At 44.6% G+C, this 22,854-nt stretch overlaps 1 protein-coding gene across 6 annotated transcripts in view; it reads left to right on the forward strand.

Annotated features, from left to right (window-relative positions):
* The window catches only part of shisa6a (shisa family member 6a), a 47,508-nt gene that overhangs the window by 10,484 nt on the left and 14,170 nt on the right, over positions 1 to 22,854 (forward strand). For 3 of the 6 annotated variants that reach the window (XM_086056688.1, XM_086056687.1, XM_086056692.1), the window contains exons 3-6: positions 14,214 to 14,436; positions 15,641 to 16,378; positions 19,920 to 20,080; positions 21,683 to 21,775. In XM_086056688.1, the coding sequence (XP_085912814.1) occupies positions 15,813 to 16,378; positions 19,920 to 20,080; positions 21,683 to 21,775 (820 nt within the window). In that variant the 5' untranslated portion in view covers positions 14,214 to 14,436; positions 15,641 to 15,812. The remainder of the gene's footprint in view (positions 1 to 14,213; positions 14,437 to 15,640; positions 16,379 to 19,919; positions 20,081 to 21,682; positions 21,776 to 22,854) is intronic. The other 3 variants (XM_086056690.1, XM_086056689.1, XM_086056691.1) reach the window with 2 other exon arrangements.

The raw sequence follows: 22,854 nt of genomic DNA on the forward strand, positions 1-22,854 counted from the left end.
TTCCGTAAAAGCCTTCTCCATCTCTCCACCTTAACGCAGTCGCTGCTCATGAGCGCCAGTGCAGAATTCCGGAGAAAAAAAGCGCCGGGACATATGCGGGCCTCCTCGTGGCGTCTTTAACCCTCGACTGAAACTCCACCCGGGGGCCAGCGCATCTGCTGAGCCTCCTTCACAAGGTCGCGCCGCTTTTCAAAACCTTTACATTTCTTGCCAGCACAACACACACAAGAGTGGCCAGTATGCATGCTCGCGTGAAATACTTTACGTATGCGTGTGTGTGTGTGTGTGTGTGTGCGCGCGCACAACAGGTGAAATGAGCCGAGCCGTGCTAGCGTCGGGAATGAGGTGAAGGACATACTGGAGGGTGATTCACTTTCACTCTCGCAAGCCTGCTTGGCCTACTTTGAATGCTACCATGAGGGTGCACAAGCACTCACGCACACACACTTTTACATTCCAGTTTGAATCGGGTGAACTGGCACAGTTAAGGCGTTTGCTTCCTTGACTGAAAGAGCAGCACTTGAACGTGACGACGTCAGTATGTTTGCGTGTCTGTGTGGCAATGAGAGAAAACGCAGACGTAGCATGAATGCTAACGCCACAAGGCTAATGCGACAATTCAGCTCTCGCATGCCGCTTCGACTTCGTATGGTTTTAAGTGAGAGAAGGTCGTTGGTGTGAGAACTAAGTGGAGATTTGTAGAAGAGGCTGAAGTTGCTCATCAGCTGAGGAATGTCTTGATCACGTCACCCTGGGGGACGCCTGTCGCCTGCACAAGAAATAGCGCTCCTAATTAAGTCAAGGCGTCGTGCACATAAACTTGGGCTGCAAAATACAGGCTTGTGCTGGGCAGGCACTTTGCTTTTATGCCGCGTCGCAATTTTGGACAACTGACATGGATGCGGTGCACAAGTGGAGTACACAAGTACTCATTACCTCTACTCAAAGGGGACGTGAACTGGGTTGATGGCATGAAGGTTTGAACCAAATTTGAGTAAGTGTGGTTCAAACTGGCATGACATCAACCCCTAGTTATGGCAGCAGGTTCGCTAACCTATTTTCTGGGTTTGGTCACGTGACGTTCGCAACGCAGGCGCGAGAGCAGCTGTGATGCTAATTTTGGTCAACGGGTAGAGTTACTTGTGTAAACTAAGACCGATAAAAGTACTGATTACATTCCTGTACTTAAGTGAAAGTAAAATACAGGTGCTGAAATGTAATGATTTTTACAGTTAAATTATATACAATACCTGTTTGTTAAGTTAGTACACAACAAATAAAAGCGTTATTATTCCAAACCAAAAGCTGGCTAGCGTTCTCTTCTCTTTTATGTCACCACAACATGTTCACGTAGCTGCGCTAAAGTTGGGCAATGGCTAACAGAAAAAAATGCAAAATTAGCTACCGGTAAGGAAGATTTAGCTCTGAACTGTTGCATCGTGGATGTTAATACATTCTAGTTGACGTTCCTCCATGTCGCTGCTGATTTCAAATAGGAGTGAAATCTCCTACTGTACAGTAACTAAGTATTTGTTACTTCCCAGCACTGACTCAGTTGAGTGTGAGGGTGGGGTGCACTTGCAGCTGATTAGCTCCCAAATGAAGACTCATTAAGGTTCCCTTCAGATCTTCACGCTAGCGTTTGTTGATGAAAATCCAAAGTGACACGTCTGTAATTGTCGCACATTCCTCAAATAGCGTGATGGTCGCCTGTTGAAACCTGGATCAGGACACCGACACGTTAGTTAGCCCCTTCCACACGGCCAGTCAAAGCCAAAACTTGACTGGCCAAAACATTGGCCTGGTGTAATGAAAGGTTTGCTACCTTGATTCATGAGTTCCCCCAACTTACGGGTTTTGAGTTACTAGCAGGGTTATAAAAGTTTGGGATTTTCATTATACAGTAGCTAGTTTTATTTATTTTTCAAAATATTTATTTTAGTGTAGGTTTTGTTCCTCTTAGTATTTGTTTGTTTGTCTTTCAAATATGGGCTATTTCTTGTGTGCAAGATTGAAAACAATTATACAGAGCTGGACCAAAGTAAAAACGTTCAAAATCGTCACGGAAAGCTCATGTATAAAAATTAGTTGACAAAGACGAAAACAAACGATATTTTGGCGCTAATTATATTTAGTCCACTTTGTCAACATGAAATGAAGTTTCAGTTAGTGATAGTTTTTTAAAAACACTCATTTTTGTTTTCTTTTGTTGAATCGAAAATGTCATTTCAATTTTAGTTGTAGTTATTTCGGTTGTTTTCATTCACCATAGTAACCGTGGTCACGAGCCATGGCTTTGTTCTGTGTTTATTTTTGGGGTTCACTGCAAATGCCATCCGGCAGTTTTGTGTGACGGAGACTGTTGTCGGGTGTCCGGTGAAGCGTGGAAGGTCGTCCATGTGGCGTTGACAAGTGAGTTAGACGGTAGGAGACCTCTCCAAGCCTCCCCCGCCTCCTTCCCCTCCCGCCTGGTGCTCCCGTGACCTTGTCATCGGCCGGCGTCCCTCGGCGCGCCGCCATGTCCCACTTTCACGCCACGCGTCATTTAGCACTTTGCCGCCGTCGAGGCTATTTATTTCCACACTCGGACGCCTGGCAGATTGAGAGCCCGATGCGTGGATCTGGGTTCCCTCCACTGAGGATCACGTCCTCTACGGCCAAATAGTGTTTGTGTGCGCGCGCGCGTGTGTGTGTGCGTCTGATCACTGGAGTGCAAACAAGCTGAAAATGAAAAAGCACCACAACAAGGAGATCCAAATGTCATCTTCCCCCTTTTCAATCTCTTTGGCCTCACTAGATGTCTTCAGATGACTCCCAATGCTTGCCCGTGTCTCCCAGATGTCTCCTGCGAACCTCCTGGTGTCTCTTGATGTCTCGTAGTCCTTCACGACACCTTATGACGCTTCCTGGTGCCCACTGTCATCTTTTTACACCCCTGTTGTCCGCGGATCCCAATGCATCCGCATGCCTCCCATTTTCTTCCGATGCATCCCCAAGTCTCCCTAGTGTCTCCTGGCACCTCCCAATATCTCTTGATGTTTCCTGATGCCTCCTGCCGCCTTTGCCCTTGGCGCCTCCTGGCGTCTCTCAATGTCTCCTTGTAACTTTGTAGTCTCCTGACTTCCACCGGTATCTCCTGACCGCCGATCTTTTATGTTGCCTGCAGGTGTCTTTGGATGCTTCCAAATCTCTCCCATACTCTCTTGATGTCTTTTGGTCATCCCTGGTGTCATCCCTGGTGTATCCCTTGTCGCTCCTTAATGCCTCCTGTTGTCCTCTGCTGTGCCCTCTTGCCTCCTGATATCTTGAATTTGCCAGGTGTCCTTCCTTTGTTCTCCAGATGGCCGCCGGTGTCTCCTGATGTCTCTTTTTGTGTCCCGGTGCCCCTTGATGCTTCCTGCTGTTTTTTTAATGTCTGCCGATTCTCACTGATGTCTTCGTTCGCCACCTGTTGTCTTTGGACTCCTCACTCAATGTGTAGCACATGCTGTGCGGCTGTCTGAAGAAAAGCTTGAGTAAAAGAGGTACGTCTGTGATGATAAATCTCAACAGTGCATCCTGTCCAGGGTGCATAATAAAGAACCCCTAAGCCATTTTGGATCTGGGCTGCCGAGCAGAACTTTGATGGAATTTGTGGGTGTTGTTGTGAATACAGGTCACGACTGATTGGCTCAATGAGACTCGGAGAAAAAGAAGAAAGAAAAACGCGATATCATCATCCATCATCCTCGCCTGTTGATCGCCGATAACTTTTCCAGTGAGTCCATCAAAGCCAACAGTAAAGTAGCTTGGAGACCGCGATGATGTCACCACAATGATGAAGTGCTCAGCGGTATTAAGCGACATTTTCTTTTCACTTTCCATCTGACGCTTTGAGCGCGCTGCATCACACGTCTGCTTTCGACTACATTTGATCGATTTCTTCTGTCGGCTGCTGTGGAATTTCGAGAGTAAAGAAATCGTTTCTTGAGCTCAGTCTTTTGTTGGCTTTAGCCAAGGAGCAAAGGGCGGAAATAGTCCCGTTCTAATCGGGCACCACCCCGTTCCAGTTTCTCAGGATACGATGTTGTATGTTTCATAATGTTTGCAAACAATAGGTGATGGGATACTTATGTTGTCATGTCGTTACGGGTGCCACGTCAATGCCGTGTGTGCACTTTATGCAAGACCAAACAGTCGAGAAAACAGTACTTCTGGATGGACTTTAAAACCAGAAACCTGGGCATGCGACGCTGTAGGATAAGCGGTTTGCATGATGGATGGATGGATAATATAATAATATAAATTTCCCTGACAACTACCATTTTAAGCCACGCCCTCTCATCTCCTCAACAGTCACTGACTGGCCCCCACTGTGCTATTTGTTCTCTGAATTTGCATTTGTTTGGTCTTTTAGCATGCTTCATCTCCGACTTTGATTGCTCTGTCGGAGCTTCGCTTGTACTGCGTCTCAGGTCACTTCCCGCACCGTCTTTATTATTAATTCATTGATCTATTCAGCTTAATCTCTTCTTCAGGATACTACACGTAGTTGTGCTGAGAACAATGGCACGTGTTTAAAAAGTGAGTAAAAATTCATTAGAGTCAATTTTATTAATAGCACACTGCACATTCTATTTCAGATGAAAACATCAAAGACAAATACATCAAATGTGTTATTCCTTAAAAGAAAGTGATTTTAGATTCGGTTTAAAATGAATAAAAATAATCCAAACGTTGAATTGGGAATGCAGTTCATTGGTCCAGAGATAGGATCACACAAGTCACAAGTTGCGATGGGAAGCAGTTGTACCTGTACGGATATGTAAGCAGAACAAGCATTCTAGAAGAAGTAGCATCCATTTTTTTTTCCAGCTCATGCAGTAACATTGACATTTTGATTTTTAATTGACAGTGACGTCCTTGCCTTCTGAGCTACTATTTAGTCTGGGCTGCATGGAGTCATCCTAAACTGCTTTCCCAACACAGCACAGTTGGGCTACATTCCCCAATTCCGCCTGGATTTTTTTTCTAGATGTGCTCTTGAGCGTATGTTCTTGTTTTTTGCCTCCTGAGTGCACAAAGCAAACGCATTATTAGAGTTCATCCAATGCGAGCCGGCCAACATAATGAAACCATGAAACCTCTTTTTGCTGCCATTTTCTCTCCCGGGATGGAGCGGCGGTCCACATCATCACTGTGAAATCTGGCCTGCAGGAATTATTGATCACACACAGAAGAGCCAATCAGTGTCGAGCGTGTGTGTGTGTGTGTGCGCGTGTGTGTGTGTGTGTGAGATTCTTTGTGCTTATTGAACATAATTGCACTGGAACATCAGTAGCAAGGCTGAAAGGCAGCGAAACGTTTTCCCACACCTGTAATGGTGCACATTTGCCATGTGATTATTTGAAATCTGCAGGAGAGTGCAGAAAATCCAAACATTATGAATTTGCTGCATAAAAGATTCGGTCTTATCTCTAATGTACACCCAGTGAGAGCCCAGCTCAGTCTCTAAATATTCTTCAAAATGCTATTATACAAGCCCTGATTACATTAGTTTAATACGTTTAAATTAATTTAATTGAAATTTGGTTTCATTTAAAACGTCTCTTCAATTCAATTGTGAGAAGCAACCAAGAACGGATACTTTGTACTTGAATAGATTTTTTTTTTTCATCTGTACTTTAGTAGTTGGAAATAAACGGCGAGAGGGAAAGTCGAGCACAATTGAGATCTTGAGTGCCTGAGATCAAGGACAGCAGCGACATGGGAGGAACGTGAACCAGGGAGTATTAACACAGTTGGAGAAGCAAGATAGTTCCCATGCCTGGCTTCATTTAAAGACCCTGTAAAGTGAAATCGGGGTAGTTATATTACTTTATTATGATTATCATCATTATTATATTTACTATTACTTAAGTAAAGGACTCGAATAGGTACTTACCAGGGTCTTTTTTTTAAGTGTCTGTACTTAAGTGTGTGTACTTTTGCCACCTCTGCTCGAATCACAGCTATCGTGATCTCTTTTTGTAACTTTAAATGGCTTTTTACTGGAATCATTGTTTATTTCTATTTTTTCAAAAGGTGAAATGAAGTAAAAAGTAGAAGTGACCTGTGCTCATGAATATTCACCCGGTCCTTGAAGGTGGCGACCCGCATCAAATCTCATTCACGTGGAGTGTGTCTGAGGGGAAGATGAAATCTTTTTGAGGCGTAATAATGACTGACTTATTCATGAGAGTCCTCCTCGTAGGATGCTTTGCTCATTTCGATTCCACATCGTACGAGGAACTGAGAGAAATTGTGATAATAGGACAGATGCACGAGTTTCAAGTGTGCGTACGATAGGAACAACACTTCTTGTCATCTTATTGATTGCGGAGGTGTTCGTAATGAAGTGTCTGTGGAGGTGTCCAATCACATGACTAAAAGTAGGACAGGGCGATCAGCCGATTTTTTTATTTTATTTTATTTTTTTTTTTTGAGGGTGGGGTGATTTGTTTTTTAGCAGCTCAATTTATGCAAATTAGCAACTTTTCCGAGCCCGCTTGCGACTGTTTATTTCTTTCTTTTTAAATTCCCCAGAAACAGAAAACATGAGCGTAATAACTTCCACATAGTTTTGCATATGGTAAGAAAGGAGCCCGATGAAAGAAAAGTGAACATTGCCAAAACTTGGGACTGAGCGAGGGAGGGCTGCGCCAGTGTGGCAGTGGTCACAGCCAACTTCAATCTTCTTGTTCTCTTTAAAAATGCGGCACGCTAGTCACCCACTCGAGTCCCGAAATGGCAATGCCACAACTGTAGCAAGAATTTTAGTCAATGTTTTAGGGATCTATATACAGTAAATGAAATTCCTTTTATAGTAGAGGTGAAGCATCTTGTCTTTTGATGTTGCTCGCGAGGCTGCAAAGAACCTTTGGACCTTAGTTCACCACGTAAAAAAAAAAAAAAAAAAATACAATTGGCCTTTGTCACAACAAGACAAACGAGTAGACGGGAGAGGTTCACTTTTGGTGTCCAGCAGGACAAATGTTCTGTTGTGTTGCGTTAGTGCACTGCCGGCTTGACTTTGCTCCAGCGAACGCTACAAAGACGAATGGTCGCGTTCGGCCCACTGACATTTTTCATAAGTCAGACGATGACGGCCTGACAAGAAGAAGATGACTTTCCAAACGTCACCATCATCTCCGCAGCTTTCATCAGTCGTCAGTCCAGCCAGGAAATCAATGACAGTTTTTTTTTTTTCCATGTAAGAAATAATAAGAAATACAATCAACCTGAGGAGAAATCGTTCTGTGACCACACTCGATTCACTTGTATCTCGAATAAAACGTCTTCAAAGTTTGTAAAACTAACCCTAAAACCAAGACAATTACACATTGTGTATTTAACCAAACCATACAACTTTGCCTTACAAAATGTCCCCTAGCTTAATGCTAATGTACAATGCAAAATGCTATGGCTGAGCTAATAAAAGTAACATCTTTGTCACTGTAGTTGTAAACCTTTAAACAACAGATGTTTGAACAGGAAAGAGGCTCGTTCCCTATCCTTATCATATTCATCAACTCCAAAAAGTATATTAATAAAATCCAACAGCCCCACAAATTTTGCTTGATAAAATTTCAAATTCTAAAAATAATCATCTGTCGAAAAAAAAAAATCAACATCTGGAAAAATCAGGTCAACAAATTTTCAACATAACAAAAACGTTCCAAAAAATAACAACACAGAAAATCAATCAGTCTACAAAAAAATTAACATCACCCCAAAAATTCTGTCTCATGCTAAAATATAATTCCAAACCCAATAGGCAGGGTGACGATGGAAATTAGCATCGATGTTAAGGTAGCCAAGGCGGTCTCCTTTTTCGTTGAGTTGATACAAGTATGTCCATAAGTGTATTACTCATCATAAATGTTCATATTGCAGTAAAATATTCCCGTTTAATGAGCTTGAAGGCTGTTGTGTCACCATTTCGTCATCTCCGTAGTGTCAATAAAATCGTTTCCACAAAGGAATTTTTTGTTATTCATGTATTCAGCGACACGGACGACTAATCAGGCCAACGTTAGCGCCTCCTGCAGGCTTTGCCGCTGATGCCACCCTCTCCCCCAATTATCACACGCTTGTGCTGATTTTTCTTGTTACTGTCCTCATTTATGCACCCTACAACGAGGAAGGGACGAGATTGACATTCCACTGAGCTGCAGAAACTCCGAATGCAGCATTCATGTTTCATAAGCGATAATAAGCCGCCACACTTTGTTTACGCGTCGCAGTTTAATTTGATCAACGTGCAAAGTTTGTGTGTGTGACTTTTAGAAGTGTGTCATTGTGTGAGCACCACACAAACACACACATTCGCATTGTGTGAATGCTGACGCGTAAAAGTCTGTATTTTTATAATTCCGACAACTATTTTTGTCAACTCCTCCCACATTTCTCAACTGATTCAAATCATTCCAATGTCAAACTGTTCAGTTGAACTATTTGGAACCGTTTTTCACATTATCCCGAATTTCATTTTTCACTACAGTATTCCGCATTTCCCATGGGGAAAAAAAATCACAAATAAATGAAGATTTCTTGGACTTTGAACTCCTCCTCCTACATTCCTCAACTGCTTCAAGGCAATAAAACTTCCAATTTGCTGTTCACGGTATCTGAATTTCCATATTTTCCATGGCAACATTCCCAAAGTCTTGCTGACTTTTCCCGTTTTAACGCCCTCCTTCCCCTTTCCTCGACCAGTTCAAGATGATGATAAAAGGAATGCGTGTTAGCTCACCCCGGTCGCCATGGCGACCATTTAGCCCACTCTTTGCTGCAATTACCTTTGGTGTCATTTCAGCTCTTTTGTTTGCTTGTGGATTTTCTCAGCAAAGCTGAAAAAAAAAAAAAAAAAAAAAAGAAAAAGTCACGATTGATTTAGAGTGTTGTAATGTTTAGATCGTTCACTGTATGAAGTGAACAAGACAGTTATTGATGTTGAAAAGTCAGCCGCAGAAGTGTGCTAAGCACTAACAAGCTAATAAGTTTGGTTGATGTGCGAACACAATCAAGTGGTCACGATTGATTGCATATTGATTAGCGGCTTTAGATGCTAAATTCCTCTTGTCAAGTTATGTTCATGACAAAATCAAGTGAGTTTCTCACAAGTTTCCAGCAAGCCAGTCCCAAGCCCTCAAATCCGGGACACCTGTCCACCCGGAGTCCCCCGCACATCATTTCCATCATTTGTATTGTTGCGCCGATTGTGTTTGCAGACAAAAGTGAAGGAGAGCAAGCGCGATGTAGAAAATGTCTGTACAGATATGATAAGCGCTCGTGTTGTTGTTGTTGAGTTTGAGTCAATGAAGTTGTGCAGTCATCAATTGCTTGGCGTGCACGCTGAGCCACCGCAGAGCTCTCTGATAGATTTACACCACCAACCCAGCCAGGTGTGTTGTTCATCACCTGATAAGACTCGCGCGCGCGCGCGCACCACACGCACGCACAATGAGCAGAGTAAATGAAGAGACAGCATTGTCTCAGCAAGCTCTAAATCAACTCTTTACGTGGGGATTTTAAATGGGTTTGTTTTTAACACTCATTAAAAATGCATCGAAAGCATTCAAATAGGTTTGGATGAATGTTCTTGTTGAATAAATGTTCTTACGCTGACATCCAGAGAACTTTAAACGGCTCAATTAGCATTCCATATTTGTATGTTTGCTCTATATCTGGACGATACGGTGGATCCTCGCTTTTCCGAAATGTTTATCTGACTGCAACGCAACTGTGTGAAAAGCAAAGCAATATATGGCGGCCTTCAAACACGTTGAGGAAGTCCAACGAGATTTGCCCGTTCGCTCGTGTGTTGTGTGGGCGGGCTTGTTATGTATTTTCATTCTTACATCCGATTCCATTTCGTCTTGGAGGCGAGCCAATGAGCCGTGATTCAATTTCAAAACAATAAAAAAGAAAAAGGACAAATGTTCCTCTGCAGGCTGTGAGCAATTAAAGTCATAAAACGACAAAGGCGACTTCACGTGATGACTGATTTAGCTTCATCCTTGCAGCAGAACTCTCTTCGCGTTCCCTTCCAGTCTGCGGACATTCCCCCGGCTTCTCTGCTTCGGCTTCTTCCGAACTCTTTCTACATGAAGACTTTGCACAATAAACGCGCTAAACATCAAAGACGTCGTCAAACGTCACGTGAGGTGAGAAATCTTTTTCCTCTGATGCCAAATTGGAAATGGCAGAGTTTATTTTGAAAGAAGGCATAACAATCTCACTTTAAAACACTTGAACAGCGTTCTGCGTCAGCTTCTTAAAAAGGATATTAGCCCTTCTCAAAATGATGGTGATCGACTGGATTTCTTCCGATTACCCGCATTCTTGACTTCTCCTGAAACGGTTAAGTTCTGTTCGGACGATGTCCTTGCGCCGCTCGTCCACTAGATGGAGCTCTGATTCCATGCAAGCCAGTACGCGCCTTTGTTACGACATGTTTATCACCCCACCGACAACGGCAGGTCACTTGACCGTGTTATAGTCGGTCAGTTATAGTTATCAGAATTTTTTGCTGCCAAATATCGGAATCAGCATTGGCCTAAAAAAAATCCATATAGCTCCAAATATTGCGAGGGGAAAAAAAATGATCTCAAGGGCAAATCTTTTCGGGAAACTTCCGCCCAGGGTCCAATCACTGTGGAAAAAAACCAGGCAGTTGCATCGTTATCATCCCGCTGGCTGCCACTCAGGGACACAAGCGACTTTTTTTTTTCCACCTTTTTTTGCTCTACGCCTCACGTTGCACTTTATTGATTGGTCGTCAGGGACAGAGAGACCGGACTTTGTCAGAGGCGACTTGCCTCGGGTTGCCTTTCCTGCTGCGAGCTGCAACAACAAGCACGATAGCCAGTGACGAGCGGTCGGCATCCTCCCAGGACGCCGCGGGCCAAACAACAAATAATGGCTAAATGTGCTTAATGAGGACAAACGGAGCGGTGTGCGTGATGTGACCTCGGGCCGGCACAGCTGCTAACACGCGAGCGCGTAATTGGTCGCCTTGAAAGGCGTCATTAGCCCGGCGTTGTTCCGCTTTTTTCCCCAAAAACAAACACCGCTCATCAGGCTCAAAGAAACAAACGACAAAATGCTCTCATCCCGTCGATGCTTCAATGAAGTCATTTTTTTTCTTTGACGCAAATGTTACACTGGTAATAATTGACAACAGTTGGAAACACCAGAACATGGGTTAAATAACATTTTATAAGTGAGACTAAAGAATACAAATATACTTGGACTAAAATGAATAAATGGGTTTTTAAATACACTGCACCCCACTTTATCAAGACGATACGTGTTAAATTTGTTCCCTAACGTCCTCCTAACACAAAACACTTTCCCCATTGGAATGAATGGAAATGACGTTTATCCATTCCAACCCTGGCCCCCCCCAAAAACAAAAATCGCTGCATATTTGAATGAGGAATAGCACTCCATAATATTGTACTTTATAAAAAACATACAGTCATGACAAATTGACTGAAAAAGAACAGCGGGATATACTGTTCATTAAAGCGGCTCAGCTCATCCTTGCTCATCAGTACGGCTCTAATGAGTCATTCTACACAGAGGATAAAGAACAGATGACTGAGTACTTTTATATTCTGTCTACATATATTGGTGTTCAATTCGTTGCTTCAAGGCTTATAGCGCCGCAACAAAGGCGCTATTTAGCGTTAGCAGCGTGCTAGCAAACTTGATGTGGGTTTTTTAAATGCACAATTAGAGTAAACTTCAATTACAGTTGAGTTGAGATGCTATTAAGACTCTATTGCCCACTAGTGGCCTGGCATGCACATTACACCATTTTTACACATTTTTTTTTCTTTAAAGTTTTGTCAACATTTCTGACAATATTGTCATTTGTGCTTCAAAAACCTTCACCTACGTCCAACAAATGCTTGCCAATTCAAACTTGTATCATCCTGCATCATTGGAGAAGTGTGTTTGTCGTAAAAGGCCTGCTGTCAACATATGCACGCACACACACACCCCCCCACACACACACACACACACACACACACACACACACATTGTTGTTGTGTTGACCGTGGATGGTGTCCCAGCAGGTTTTTGTTCCGTCGTCGCCGAGTGGGTGCTTTTGTGTGCGCCGTTTCATCAAAGTGGAGTTTTAATTTCCCCCGGCCGCACTTTGCATGCGTAACAATTGATTATTGCGCACTTGTATTCATTTGTGCTGCACTCACACACTTTGGCACTCATGAGGACTTTCACCGTCTCCTTGTTGCACTCGAAAGTGGGAAGTAAAAAAAATAAAAAATATCATGAGAGGATTCTGTACTGCCAAAAGTGCTACTTCCTGTCTTCTTCGCTAATGTGACTGAAAAAGATAGGTAGCTTACGAAGCTTTGAAGGGGGAAGTCAACCCCGAAATTTTCTTAACAATAATATGTTATGTGCAGCACTACTAGTCTAAAGACAGCTTTCTGGTGAAAATTGTATTTGTGGAAAATGATTGAAGCAGAAATCCACCAGAGCGGCCATTTTGACACTTGTTGTAGACTGAAAATGACAATTTTCCCCAAAAATCGCAGCGCCAAAGGGCTCAGCCAACAACCAGTCACGGCTCGCCTGTTTAACGCATTTGGTTATGTGACGTTTGCTAGCCGAGCCGGCAAGTGGCAAAATGGCCGTCCCCGGAGATGGATCAAAATGGGCGGATTTTGCTGCTGCATTCATATTCCACAAAAGCAATATTCATCAGAATGCCGCGTTCACAATAGTGGGAGGGATGGAGTAAGTCCTCCTCGCCAATAGTTGGCGCTATACTGTGGCAGTTTGACACAAAGAAAAGGTCTTTGTTCATAATTATCTGTCATTGTGTTAATGTCAACATTCAGTGTCAAAAGCAAGCACTAGTGGTATCGATTCTCGCACTGGTAACAGAGCGGCAAAAAATGTGGCATCCAATGTCCCTCCTAAAAAGTCAAAGATTCCTGTTAACTCCCGTGTGGCTGTGAATCGAGTGTTAATCTTTTATGACATCCTTCGATGTGTTTCGACGGAAGGATTTGCATAAATGTTGTAAATGTATTTATTTATTCCATCCACCAAAAACAAACAAAATGAGTCTCATCGAAATGTCAAAACACTTTGCATGCGCGAGGAGTCTTTGCTCATTTGCATAATGTTTGGCTAAATAATTCATGCGAGGCAAGCCGAGCTCATCGACAGGTGAGGCAGGCGGACTTGTGATCCGCAAACGCAATAAAAAGCATGTCAAAACGACACAAGTAAAAAAAAAAATTTTAAAAAAGCCCCTTTATTTAATCCACTCAATCCAATGTGATTTGAACTCTGATTATTTGAGTGCAGGAATCAAAATCACACACCAAAGAAGATCCATGTTTTTACAGGTCCATAGACATAAACAAGAAGGACTGCAAATTATCCAGAGAGTAAAAAAAAAATTCAAATCAACTAAATCCATGCATCACAAACTTACTAAATCTCTGCAGAATGAGATCAGACTAACTCAATGAAACGCAAATTTACACAATTACAAACAAACCCAGTGCCTCAGAAACTAACTTCCTTGAACCCTAAACTAACTCACTCTATCACTTAATAGAGGACGGCATCACAAACATGTGGAATCTTGACATGATCACGTTAACTCTTAGTCTTTCGCTAACCAACCCAATGCATCCTGACATCATGAACACAACAATCAATCAATCAAAGAGTCACACCGCGTATTCACTCGGCGCATCTTAAACTAAGTAATAACACCAACAACTAACTCAATGCATCATGACCTCGCAAACCGACTCAATGGATCATAAATAACTCGTTACATCACAAACTAACGCCGTGCGTCATGATATCACCGAGCCAACAGATCATCAGATCACAAAATAACCCAACGAGGCATAGCTAACTAACTCAATGGATCGTGGCATTGCCAACTAACTCTATAAACATCACGTCGATGCATTGTAAACAAAGTAAACCAAGGCGATGCTCCTCGACATCACAAACTGACTCAGTGGATCGTAAAAGAAGTCATTAGCTACGGAAATCAATCATAAATCAGCAGTGGATCATGAACTAACTTGTGACATCACAGACTAACTCAGTGAATCATGACATCACTAACAGTTTTATGTATATTCTTCTCTGTCTTGTCTGCGGGCGCGCGTGTGTGTAAACAGGTGTGGGTGCCAGCAGCATCTCTGTTTGTCTTCTCTGCTTCCAGTCTGGAGGTGCGGGAGCGAGAGGAGCAACGGGCACGCCGCCAAGGGAGGAGAGAGGGAAGCGGCACCACCTGAGTGATGACGTCGGAGAGAGAGAGAGAGAGAGGGAGAGAGGGAAGGAGGGGTCTGGTCTCTCCTTCCCTCCTCATTCAGTTTGCTCATCAGGGCAGTCAAGCCGCTGGTAAGTTCTTCTTCTTCTTCTTCTTCTTTTGCGTTGTTCTTTTCGGGTGGTTTGAAAGCGTTTAAGGAGGGCAAAGTGACGTCTTATTTCATTACCATCAACTTGTTTGCACGAGCAAGACAATTCAGCGCACTGGTAGAGCGACAGTCTTACCAGCGTTATATATTTTTTTCTACTCCATCCTTCCTCTATGACATTTTTGCGTACTAGTAGAACCACTACATCTTCTTCCGACTGACATTTTTTTCCCCCACTACCGTCTTCCACGACTACTTCTTCTATGGTGTGGCATTTCTGCGCCACTGGTATGGAGTGACGAGGGTGCACTCGTAGCATAACTCCATGGTCTTACTCATGCCGCCTTCCACTACTACTACGATTACTGCGATACAACATTGCAGCGCAGAACGACTAAAACGCACGAGCAGAAGGACTATTTCATCTTACTAGTGACATTTTTGCCTACTAGTGTATAGTCTGACACACCTGCACACTTGTAGAATGACTGTCTTACTAGTGTCATTTTTAGTTTTGCTTTTGACACTGCTTCCACAACTGTATTACTAAGGTACACTAGTAGAACAACTCCATGTTGTCACTAGTGACATTTTGACCACTTTTGTATGACATTTTAGCACACTAGTACAATGACTAGGGAACACTAGTAGTGCTTTTCCCACAGTTGTTTGATCTTTTTGCACACTCGTCAAACAAATGAGGCACACTAATAGAACAACTGTCTTACTAGTGTTGTTGTTGCTTTTTTATTACAACACTACTGCCTTCCACCACTGTATCATATATTAGAAAGGTGCACTAGTAAAACGATTCTTCTTAATAGTGTCCGCTATGGTATGACATTTCTTTGCAATAGTAGAATGACAAGGATACACTAGTAATACATTGACTGCCCTACTCCTAGTGATGTTTTTTTTTCCACTACTGTATAACATTTCTGTGCACTAGTAGAGTGACTAGGGTGTACTAGTAGAACGACGGTCTCACATGTGATCTTTTCTTGCAATTACTGTTTGACCTTTCTGCACACTAGTAAAATGACTGCCTGCCTAGTGATGTTTTTTTTCCCCTACTGTATGACATTTCTGCTTAGTAGAACAACTAGGGTGCGCTAGTAAAACGACTATGGTGCGGTGTTTAATGATGAAGAGATGATTGATTCAAGTGTTTGCGTCCTGGTGTGAAGGACTTGTCTCAGAGGCAGGAGCCCGATCCCGAGCGCGCGTGCGTGTCGGAGGATGCGGCGGCGCGCGCACGGAGGTTCCGGCGCGGCGCACGTGCTCGGACCCGCGTTCAAGACGCCCGCGAGGATCTCCCGGAAGTGAGTCCGCGCCGGGGAGGTTGCGGGGGGGGGCAGCATGAAGCCCCTCCTGCCGTTCCTGCCGCCCCTGTTCCTGCTGCTGCTCGGCCCGGACGCGGACTGCGCCCCCGCCAACAAGCGGCTCCCCAAAGGCGGCGCCGCCGCCCCGCCGGGAGCCAGGACCTCCGCCAAGCCCAAGTGGGCGAGCGGGAGCACGGCCGTCCCGGCGTGGGGCGCGGCCACGCAGCTGCGGGCCCCCGCCCTCCAACACGACACCTGCCTGGGCTACTACGACGTGAGCGGCCAGTTCGACAAAGAGTTCGGCTGCAACAACACGGACCACCGCTTCTGCTGCGGGAGCTGCTTCCTGCGCTTCTGCTGCGCCGACCGCGGGAAGCGCCTGGAGCAGACGGTCTGCACCAACTACAACACGCCCGACTGGATCAAGACGCAGCCGCCCTCGCCGGCGCCCACCGGCGACGCCTACGACCCCGAGCTGGACCGCACCAACACCACCGTCTACATCAGCTGCGGCGTGGTGGCGCTGGTGGTGGCCGTGGGCATCTCCGCTAAGGTGGCCTACGACAAGGCCACCAAGACCCCCCAGGAGATGAACGTGCACAGGTGGGCCAACGCGCACGGCGGGAATCAGAACTCGCGGCATTTTTTCCACCAATCGTCACTAGAATGGAAATGAAACACTTGAGGTGATTTTTTTTTTTTTTTTCGCAAAATTGAGCCAGATGACAAGCGCATTAATAAATCACAGTTGTTGGCAAGTGTGACATCACATTGTATCGCCAATTTTCCAGGAGCGACAACGCAGGTCAGGAAAGAAAAAGGTCAAAATCAAGGCAAGATTCAGATCGTATCAAAAAGGCCAAATTGTTGTCACGTGCGACATCGCTTCAAAATCAAGGAAGTGAAGTCACAACGTAATTGCCGTCAAGCGTGACGTCACGTGAACGCGTTTGACCGAGTTGTATCGACATTTCCCGAAGCGATGATGAGACATCAAAGCAAGTGAGAAGGGAAAACCTTCACAATTTCAAGATGGAATATGCAGATTGATAACATATTCAGCAGTCTCATGCCGACATCCGATCACTTCCAGTATCGGCAGAGATGACGAGCCGCAATTTCGATACTCCCAATCAGCCACAATCTGTAGGTTTCACAAACGGTTGCATCATGAAAACGAGTATGTTAAAATGCTATGAGGCCTGCGTCACACTGTGTGTGTGTGTGCGCGCTCGCGCGTGTGCGCATGTCCAGAAGCCTGCGGAACGCAAAATGTCATCGATAGTCTCGCTGCTGCAAATGTTTGTAGAACGACAGCGTGTTGAGTCCTGAGGCCGGCTCGTCTTCATCACCCGCGCAAACGTAACGACACATGAAAGACGCAATGACGACTTCACCTCGGGCACACGCACACAAACGCACACTACATTTGTAGTCAGTGTGGTTTGTATTGTGCTGAAGAAGAACAGCAAAGACAGTGATTTTCTTAGTCTTTAGTTCTGCTCAGATATCCTTTCTCGATTCCCAGAAGGGAAATGCCGTGATAAAATAATCATTATCATAAAGTACATTTACATAAACAAGGGCCCCCGTTGTGTCTTTAGACCAACAGTCATAAATTATGACTTGTTGTTGTTGTTGTTGTTGTTGGGGAAGAAAACAGCGTAGTACTGTTTTGTGTGAAACCACAACGACTTAGTCAGTGTTGACTCAAGCGCGGCCGCCAAGTTGAGCACGTCGGCACCTGATCGGCCTCCCATCATGCATCCCTGTTAAATGACTCGCGAACCCAAGCTCAGCTGAGTCACTCGCCGTGACCACACGTCAAAGGCGCACAAACACACTCACACAACATACACCGTGTGGACAGAAGTATTGGGACACGGACGGAAAGCCACTAGAACAGCTTCAGATGTGAGTGCTTTTTGCCTCCATTTTTACAGTGTGAGGGACAACATCGGTTTCAATTAATTTAATCCATTTTAATTTTTTTTTTTTAAGAATCACCTTTTCATTATAGGGTGTTGTGTGTACAATTTTACAGCATTGCAGAAATTCTGTCCACAACACCTTTAATGACGAGGAAAAAAAGTTGTTTTTGTGATTTTCGCCAATTCATAAAAACAATGTCCATTAAGATAGATAAACACTGCGCATCCAGAAAGTATTCCCAGCGCTTCACTTTCAGAGACTTTCCAGAAAAGTCCCCCAAATCCATTTCCCAAAAGGTGACTTTGCTGCAAGCCGCTGCTACCAAAGCAAATGAGTCAAATTTCTTTAATTGTGTTCCGTCCTCTCAGTGACTGATTGTGTGAGTGAGCGAGCGAGCGGCTGAGCAGAATGTTGAGGCGCTGGCAGACCTTTTGCTTTGTGTGACCTTCAACGCACAACCAAACCGCTGAATTCTCTCCTTATTGATCAGCTTTTTGTATCCAGCAGAGAGAGAAAGAGATGCATTGCCTGCCTGGCTGAGTGCACGCTGTGCGTGCGTGCGTGCGTGCGTGTGTGTGTGTGCGTGCGTGCATGCGTGCCTGTGTGCGCGCCTTCTCATGTTGCACTCGCGTCATGGGCCAGACGGACCCAATTTGGCCAAAATAGAAGCAGGAGAAGAACAAGATGTGATCACATGTCCACCGGCCACTTGATTAGGTACACCATCAATTGACATCAGTACAAAAAGAAAATGGCTGTGTGAGGAGTCCTTCTTGTCCAGCTTGTCTGTGAAATTCAGCTTTGTAAACCACTGTAATGATTATCAGATGCCAGTAGATGGCGACGTTACATCGCTTCGGCTTTCGAGCGGAAGATAAAGATTTGGGAGTCAATCTCGGCTTGTAGTTTCAATTACGAGGGTGAGAAATCGCAACATGTTGGAAGTCGGAGAAGTTTCAGCTCCTGTCGCATAAAAATAGTGGATATGATTGGGGCAGACAGAATGAAAGTGTGACCGTGAGAAAAGGTGGCAAGATGCCATCTGACGCGGCACTGAGCAATTCGGTGAGTCAGCGTCACTCATGGCGTGTTTGATACTTGTACATCTGTCAAATATTGCTAATTTTTCCATCAAAAGCCTTTTCTTAGCCTTGTTTTTGTTGTTTTGTAGCCTGAGGCCGGCATCAGTCACTGTTCTTCTTGCTTGTTGAGTGTTTGTATAACATGTCTCACAGGTCAGTTCCCACAATAACAATAACATCTACTTTGATGTAGTTACCACATAAGCTAACAGTTAGCCTAGCATATTCTTTCTAATATCCTACTGCTAATGTATTAATTGTGATGTGCTATGTTTGTCATTTCCAGTACATGGCACACAAAAAAAAAAACAGGAAGCACACACATCAAGTTTTTTTTTTTTTTGGTTTCTATTTGGCCGTCAAGGAACATCAACGCAGACTTGCAATGTTCCTCAGAGCTCACTTGTTTGCCCCGCTGCATTTGACATTCATCCACACGTGTATTTGAGGATCGTCAGAAGGTGGCAACACACAATGTTGTGGTCCTTTTTGTATTTTCTGCTCAAAACCTTTCGCCAATTTCCCGCCTCGCTCCACATTGCGCCCAAGTGGGATGCGGCGAATCAGGCGGCCTGTGTTAGCTGGTGTTAGCGATGGCGGACTGAGCTAAAGTGTTCTCCTCCTGGAAGGGATACACTATTAATACTCACAGAGGCTCCCAAAGTCACACACGCTGCTGGGAAATGTGGAGTACGCGCTGGCTTTAGGTCCTCATTGACACACTTTGGCAAAACATGCCAGTAACGACTTCCACTTCATCAACTTCCAGGACTTTTTACCTGCAGCTTCATGTCAACACATTAGCGCAGTGTGTTACTGTTATTATTAAAACAAGGCACATATTTCACAGGAGAAAAATGCAGTGGTGGCGGGCCATGTGTTTGCCTTCAGTGACGACCTAACTGACCTGATTCACCTCTTACTACCAACACCTCCCTTTGCACTTGTAGAAACCATCAACGCTATACCAAAACGCAACGGTGCCGTATACATTATCCATAACCATTCCACACAAACGGTGCATCAACATTCGTGGACAGTTCATGTAGCAACATCTTTGCCCTTTGCAGGAGCACTTACGTGAGTGAAATTGGATTATTTTCCCAGCAGCCGTCCATGTTTGATTTCAGAGCGTTGGCGGACATCTTGAGGCAGCAGGGCCCTGTTCCCATTTCCCAATACGAGCACGACAACATGGACGCCATGATGGATGGGTCGCCCAAAGACGATACGCCCGTCCGGACCTCCAAGAACAACTACACGCCCGTGCACACCAAGTCCTCCAACCATGGTAACTCCACCGTTTCTCCCTCTGTTCCTTTGTCTGTGTGTCTTTGTGCACTTAGTTGTCGATGCTACTAGTATGCTAGTAGTCTACTAGTACACTCTTTGTCATCACTAGTAGGTAGGCCAGCTTCATGTCAAGGATTGGAATAAATGCTGAAACTGCTTTCAAGTTGTACTAGCAGGCCAAAAGTGGCACAAATGGGGGGAAAGCTATTACAAGTATGATCTCATTGCACTAAATTGTCTTACTAGTGAGGACAGAGCACGTAAACGGATCATAAATTGCACATTGAGGATACGCTTTCCACGGCGCCGTTGTTTGATTGACAGCCACGGGCCAACTGTGGCCCTTCGGGAACGTGACGAGTTAAACACGAGACGCGCGTCGGAGCTCCGGGGATCCGCTCTCTCGGCCGCTCGCTGAGTGGCCTACTCGCACGTCCCAGATTCACCTCCCTGGAACGTGACACTTCGATAGCCACGTGCCAGCTAAAAGGCTAATGCGCTAACGTCATCGCTCGATGACTTCGCTTTTGCGAGTGAAAACAACACTTGGGTGACTCATCAAATAAAGTCATCTTCTCTCCACTGGTGTTCTTTTTTGTTTGTTTTTGAGTAAAAAAAAAAAACGCAATTAGCGGCATTACCATTTAAAAAAAAAGAATATCCACATCCGCTCCCCTAACCCTTATGCTTGGAAAAATAATTTTGTAACTTTTTATTCAACAACCAAGTCACACTGTGCAAAAAAACCAAAATATTTCTGACGTGCCAGACTTTCTGTGTTGTGGTCATCAGTCAAGTAGACGTCAAATAGAAGAGAAGAAGACGTAAATAGCCACAAGAGCAGCTGGCAACACAGAGGCACACTTGCTTCGTCGCAACACCCTAACTCCGCCCCAAGTTGTCATGGCAACAAAAATGTGGCTAAGTTGACAAGACCGAGTAGCCCTCGCGCCACCCGCCGCTCGTCTTGGAATAAAAACGCCATACTCATCATCTGCATGAGACAGTACCGCCCATCCAAAACCGAGCGATTTCAAGCCATGAATTAAGTGCGTTGCCATTCTTGATCCTTTTGTGGATTTGTGACCCTGGAATGGCAAAGATTTTAACAACACACCTGAGATTGATTTTTCAGTCGCAAAGAAATTGGCAAAATATGTATCCTGTAACCTTTCTGGCCTAGCTGATCTTTTGTGAAAGACGACCGAATATGAATTCAATGTTTGAAGGGAAAGCCTTGGCTCATTTGCATAAAACCTTCTCTCTAGCCTCGCTCAAACGCTGTCATGCTCACTTGTGTGTGTACACGGGCTATTGATTAATGCTGGCTCGGTAGAAGACAAGTATGTTTTTGGGGGTGTAATTGGTGTGCGCCCCCACACAGCATGTCTTTGATTGTCCGGCCACTCAGCTTCTCAATGGCGAAAAGGTGGAAGGCGTCCAAAGTGACTCAGTTCCTTCATTAAAAAAAAACACTAATAGAAAGAAACCTCCTCCACACTGTGCTCGTTCTTATTTTGCAGGTGTACCTAATGTGGTGATGGCATCATCATGTTGCTATGGTTACCAGCTCATATCTGTGTGTTTGTATATGTCTCAGCAGGACATTATGGGATGGAGCCCATTCACAGCGCAGGCGCCGACATGCTCATCTCGTCAGGCTTTGTGACGCTCGGACGAGGACACCTCAAAGGTAACCAAGATTTTTTTTTTTTAAATGTGTATTATTTTGCTAGAATTCGTAAAAAAAAAAATACTCAAACTTTGAATCTGCGTTCCGCCCACATTGAACGGCATGGGTAAAAAAGCTTGGCCGATTAGCGTCACCGAGGATACTCACTTCTGATTTGGGGAACTTCCAAAGTAGGAGTTTGTCAAAGTTCTGTGCAAGCCTTGGAACTCGCCCAAAATGGCTGCTTCAAATAAAGATGGCTGACTTCCTGTTCAATTTGGCCCATGTGTACTTGAGGCTTTTATGGTGTGTCGTGTTCAGATGGACACGTCCACCCAAATTGATGTCGATCAGTAAAACTGTTGACGAGCTAATTTTTAAACATTTTCTCTGGAGGAATTTGCTCACTCTGGCCTTTTGCAAACAAAATTCCTGACTTCCTGTTCAATATCAGCCATGGGTCCTTCAGACTTTTTTGGGTGCGTCTGGATGTGATCGACATGTCCAACGGTTTTCATGTCAATCACTGAAACAAGTCTGAGGGGCGTATTTTTGAAAGTACGTCAAATCTTATTCTAATTGTTGACAAGATCGTCAGCAGGTCTACCGAACATAGGCGGGGGCGGATCGATGTTTATGCCGAGTCATCATCTGTGTCCGGAAATATTCTCGAGCTGCTGTAATGAAGTCCCTGAAGTACGCTGAATTGAATAAGTGACAACACTAGCACAGCTGGAGCAAGAGCTAACAGCACCAAGGGCTTCCTCGCAAAATCCTCAGAAAGGTTAGTTAGTAGTTTTTTAATCCCAATCAATCAGCCCAAATCTTCTCCACCACGCAGGCATTTTTTTTGGGAGACAAAAGTTGATACAGGAAGGAAACTCGACCCCTGGGCAGAGCACCCGCTAGAAGTCAATGCCACTCGGGCTCGGCATGTGCGGGAACATGCGTGAGCAAAATTACGGACCCAAAAAGTCAGAGTTATTCAAGTTGAGCGCAGAACGTAGGTGCTCAAAGCTGGCATAAACCCGGTCACGCATTCCAGTGTTCGGCCATTGGAATGGTGCGGACGGCGTTGGTATTTCTGCCGCCAGCTGGTT

This window comes from Filicampus tigris, chromosome 16 (assembly GCF_054856515.1).
Source record: "Filicampus tigris isolate MCC_2025a chromosome 16, RoL_Ftig_1.0, whole genome shotgun sequence".
Taxonomy (NCBI): Eukaryota; Metazoa; Chordata; class Actinopteri; order Syngnathiformes; family Syngnathidae; genus Filicampus; species Filicampus tigris.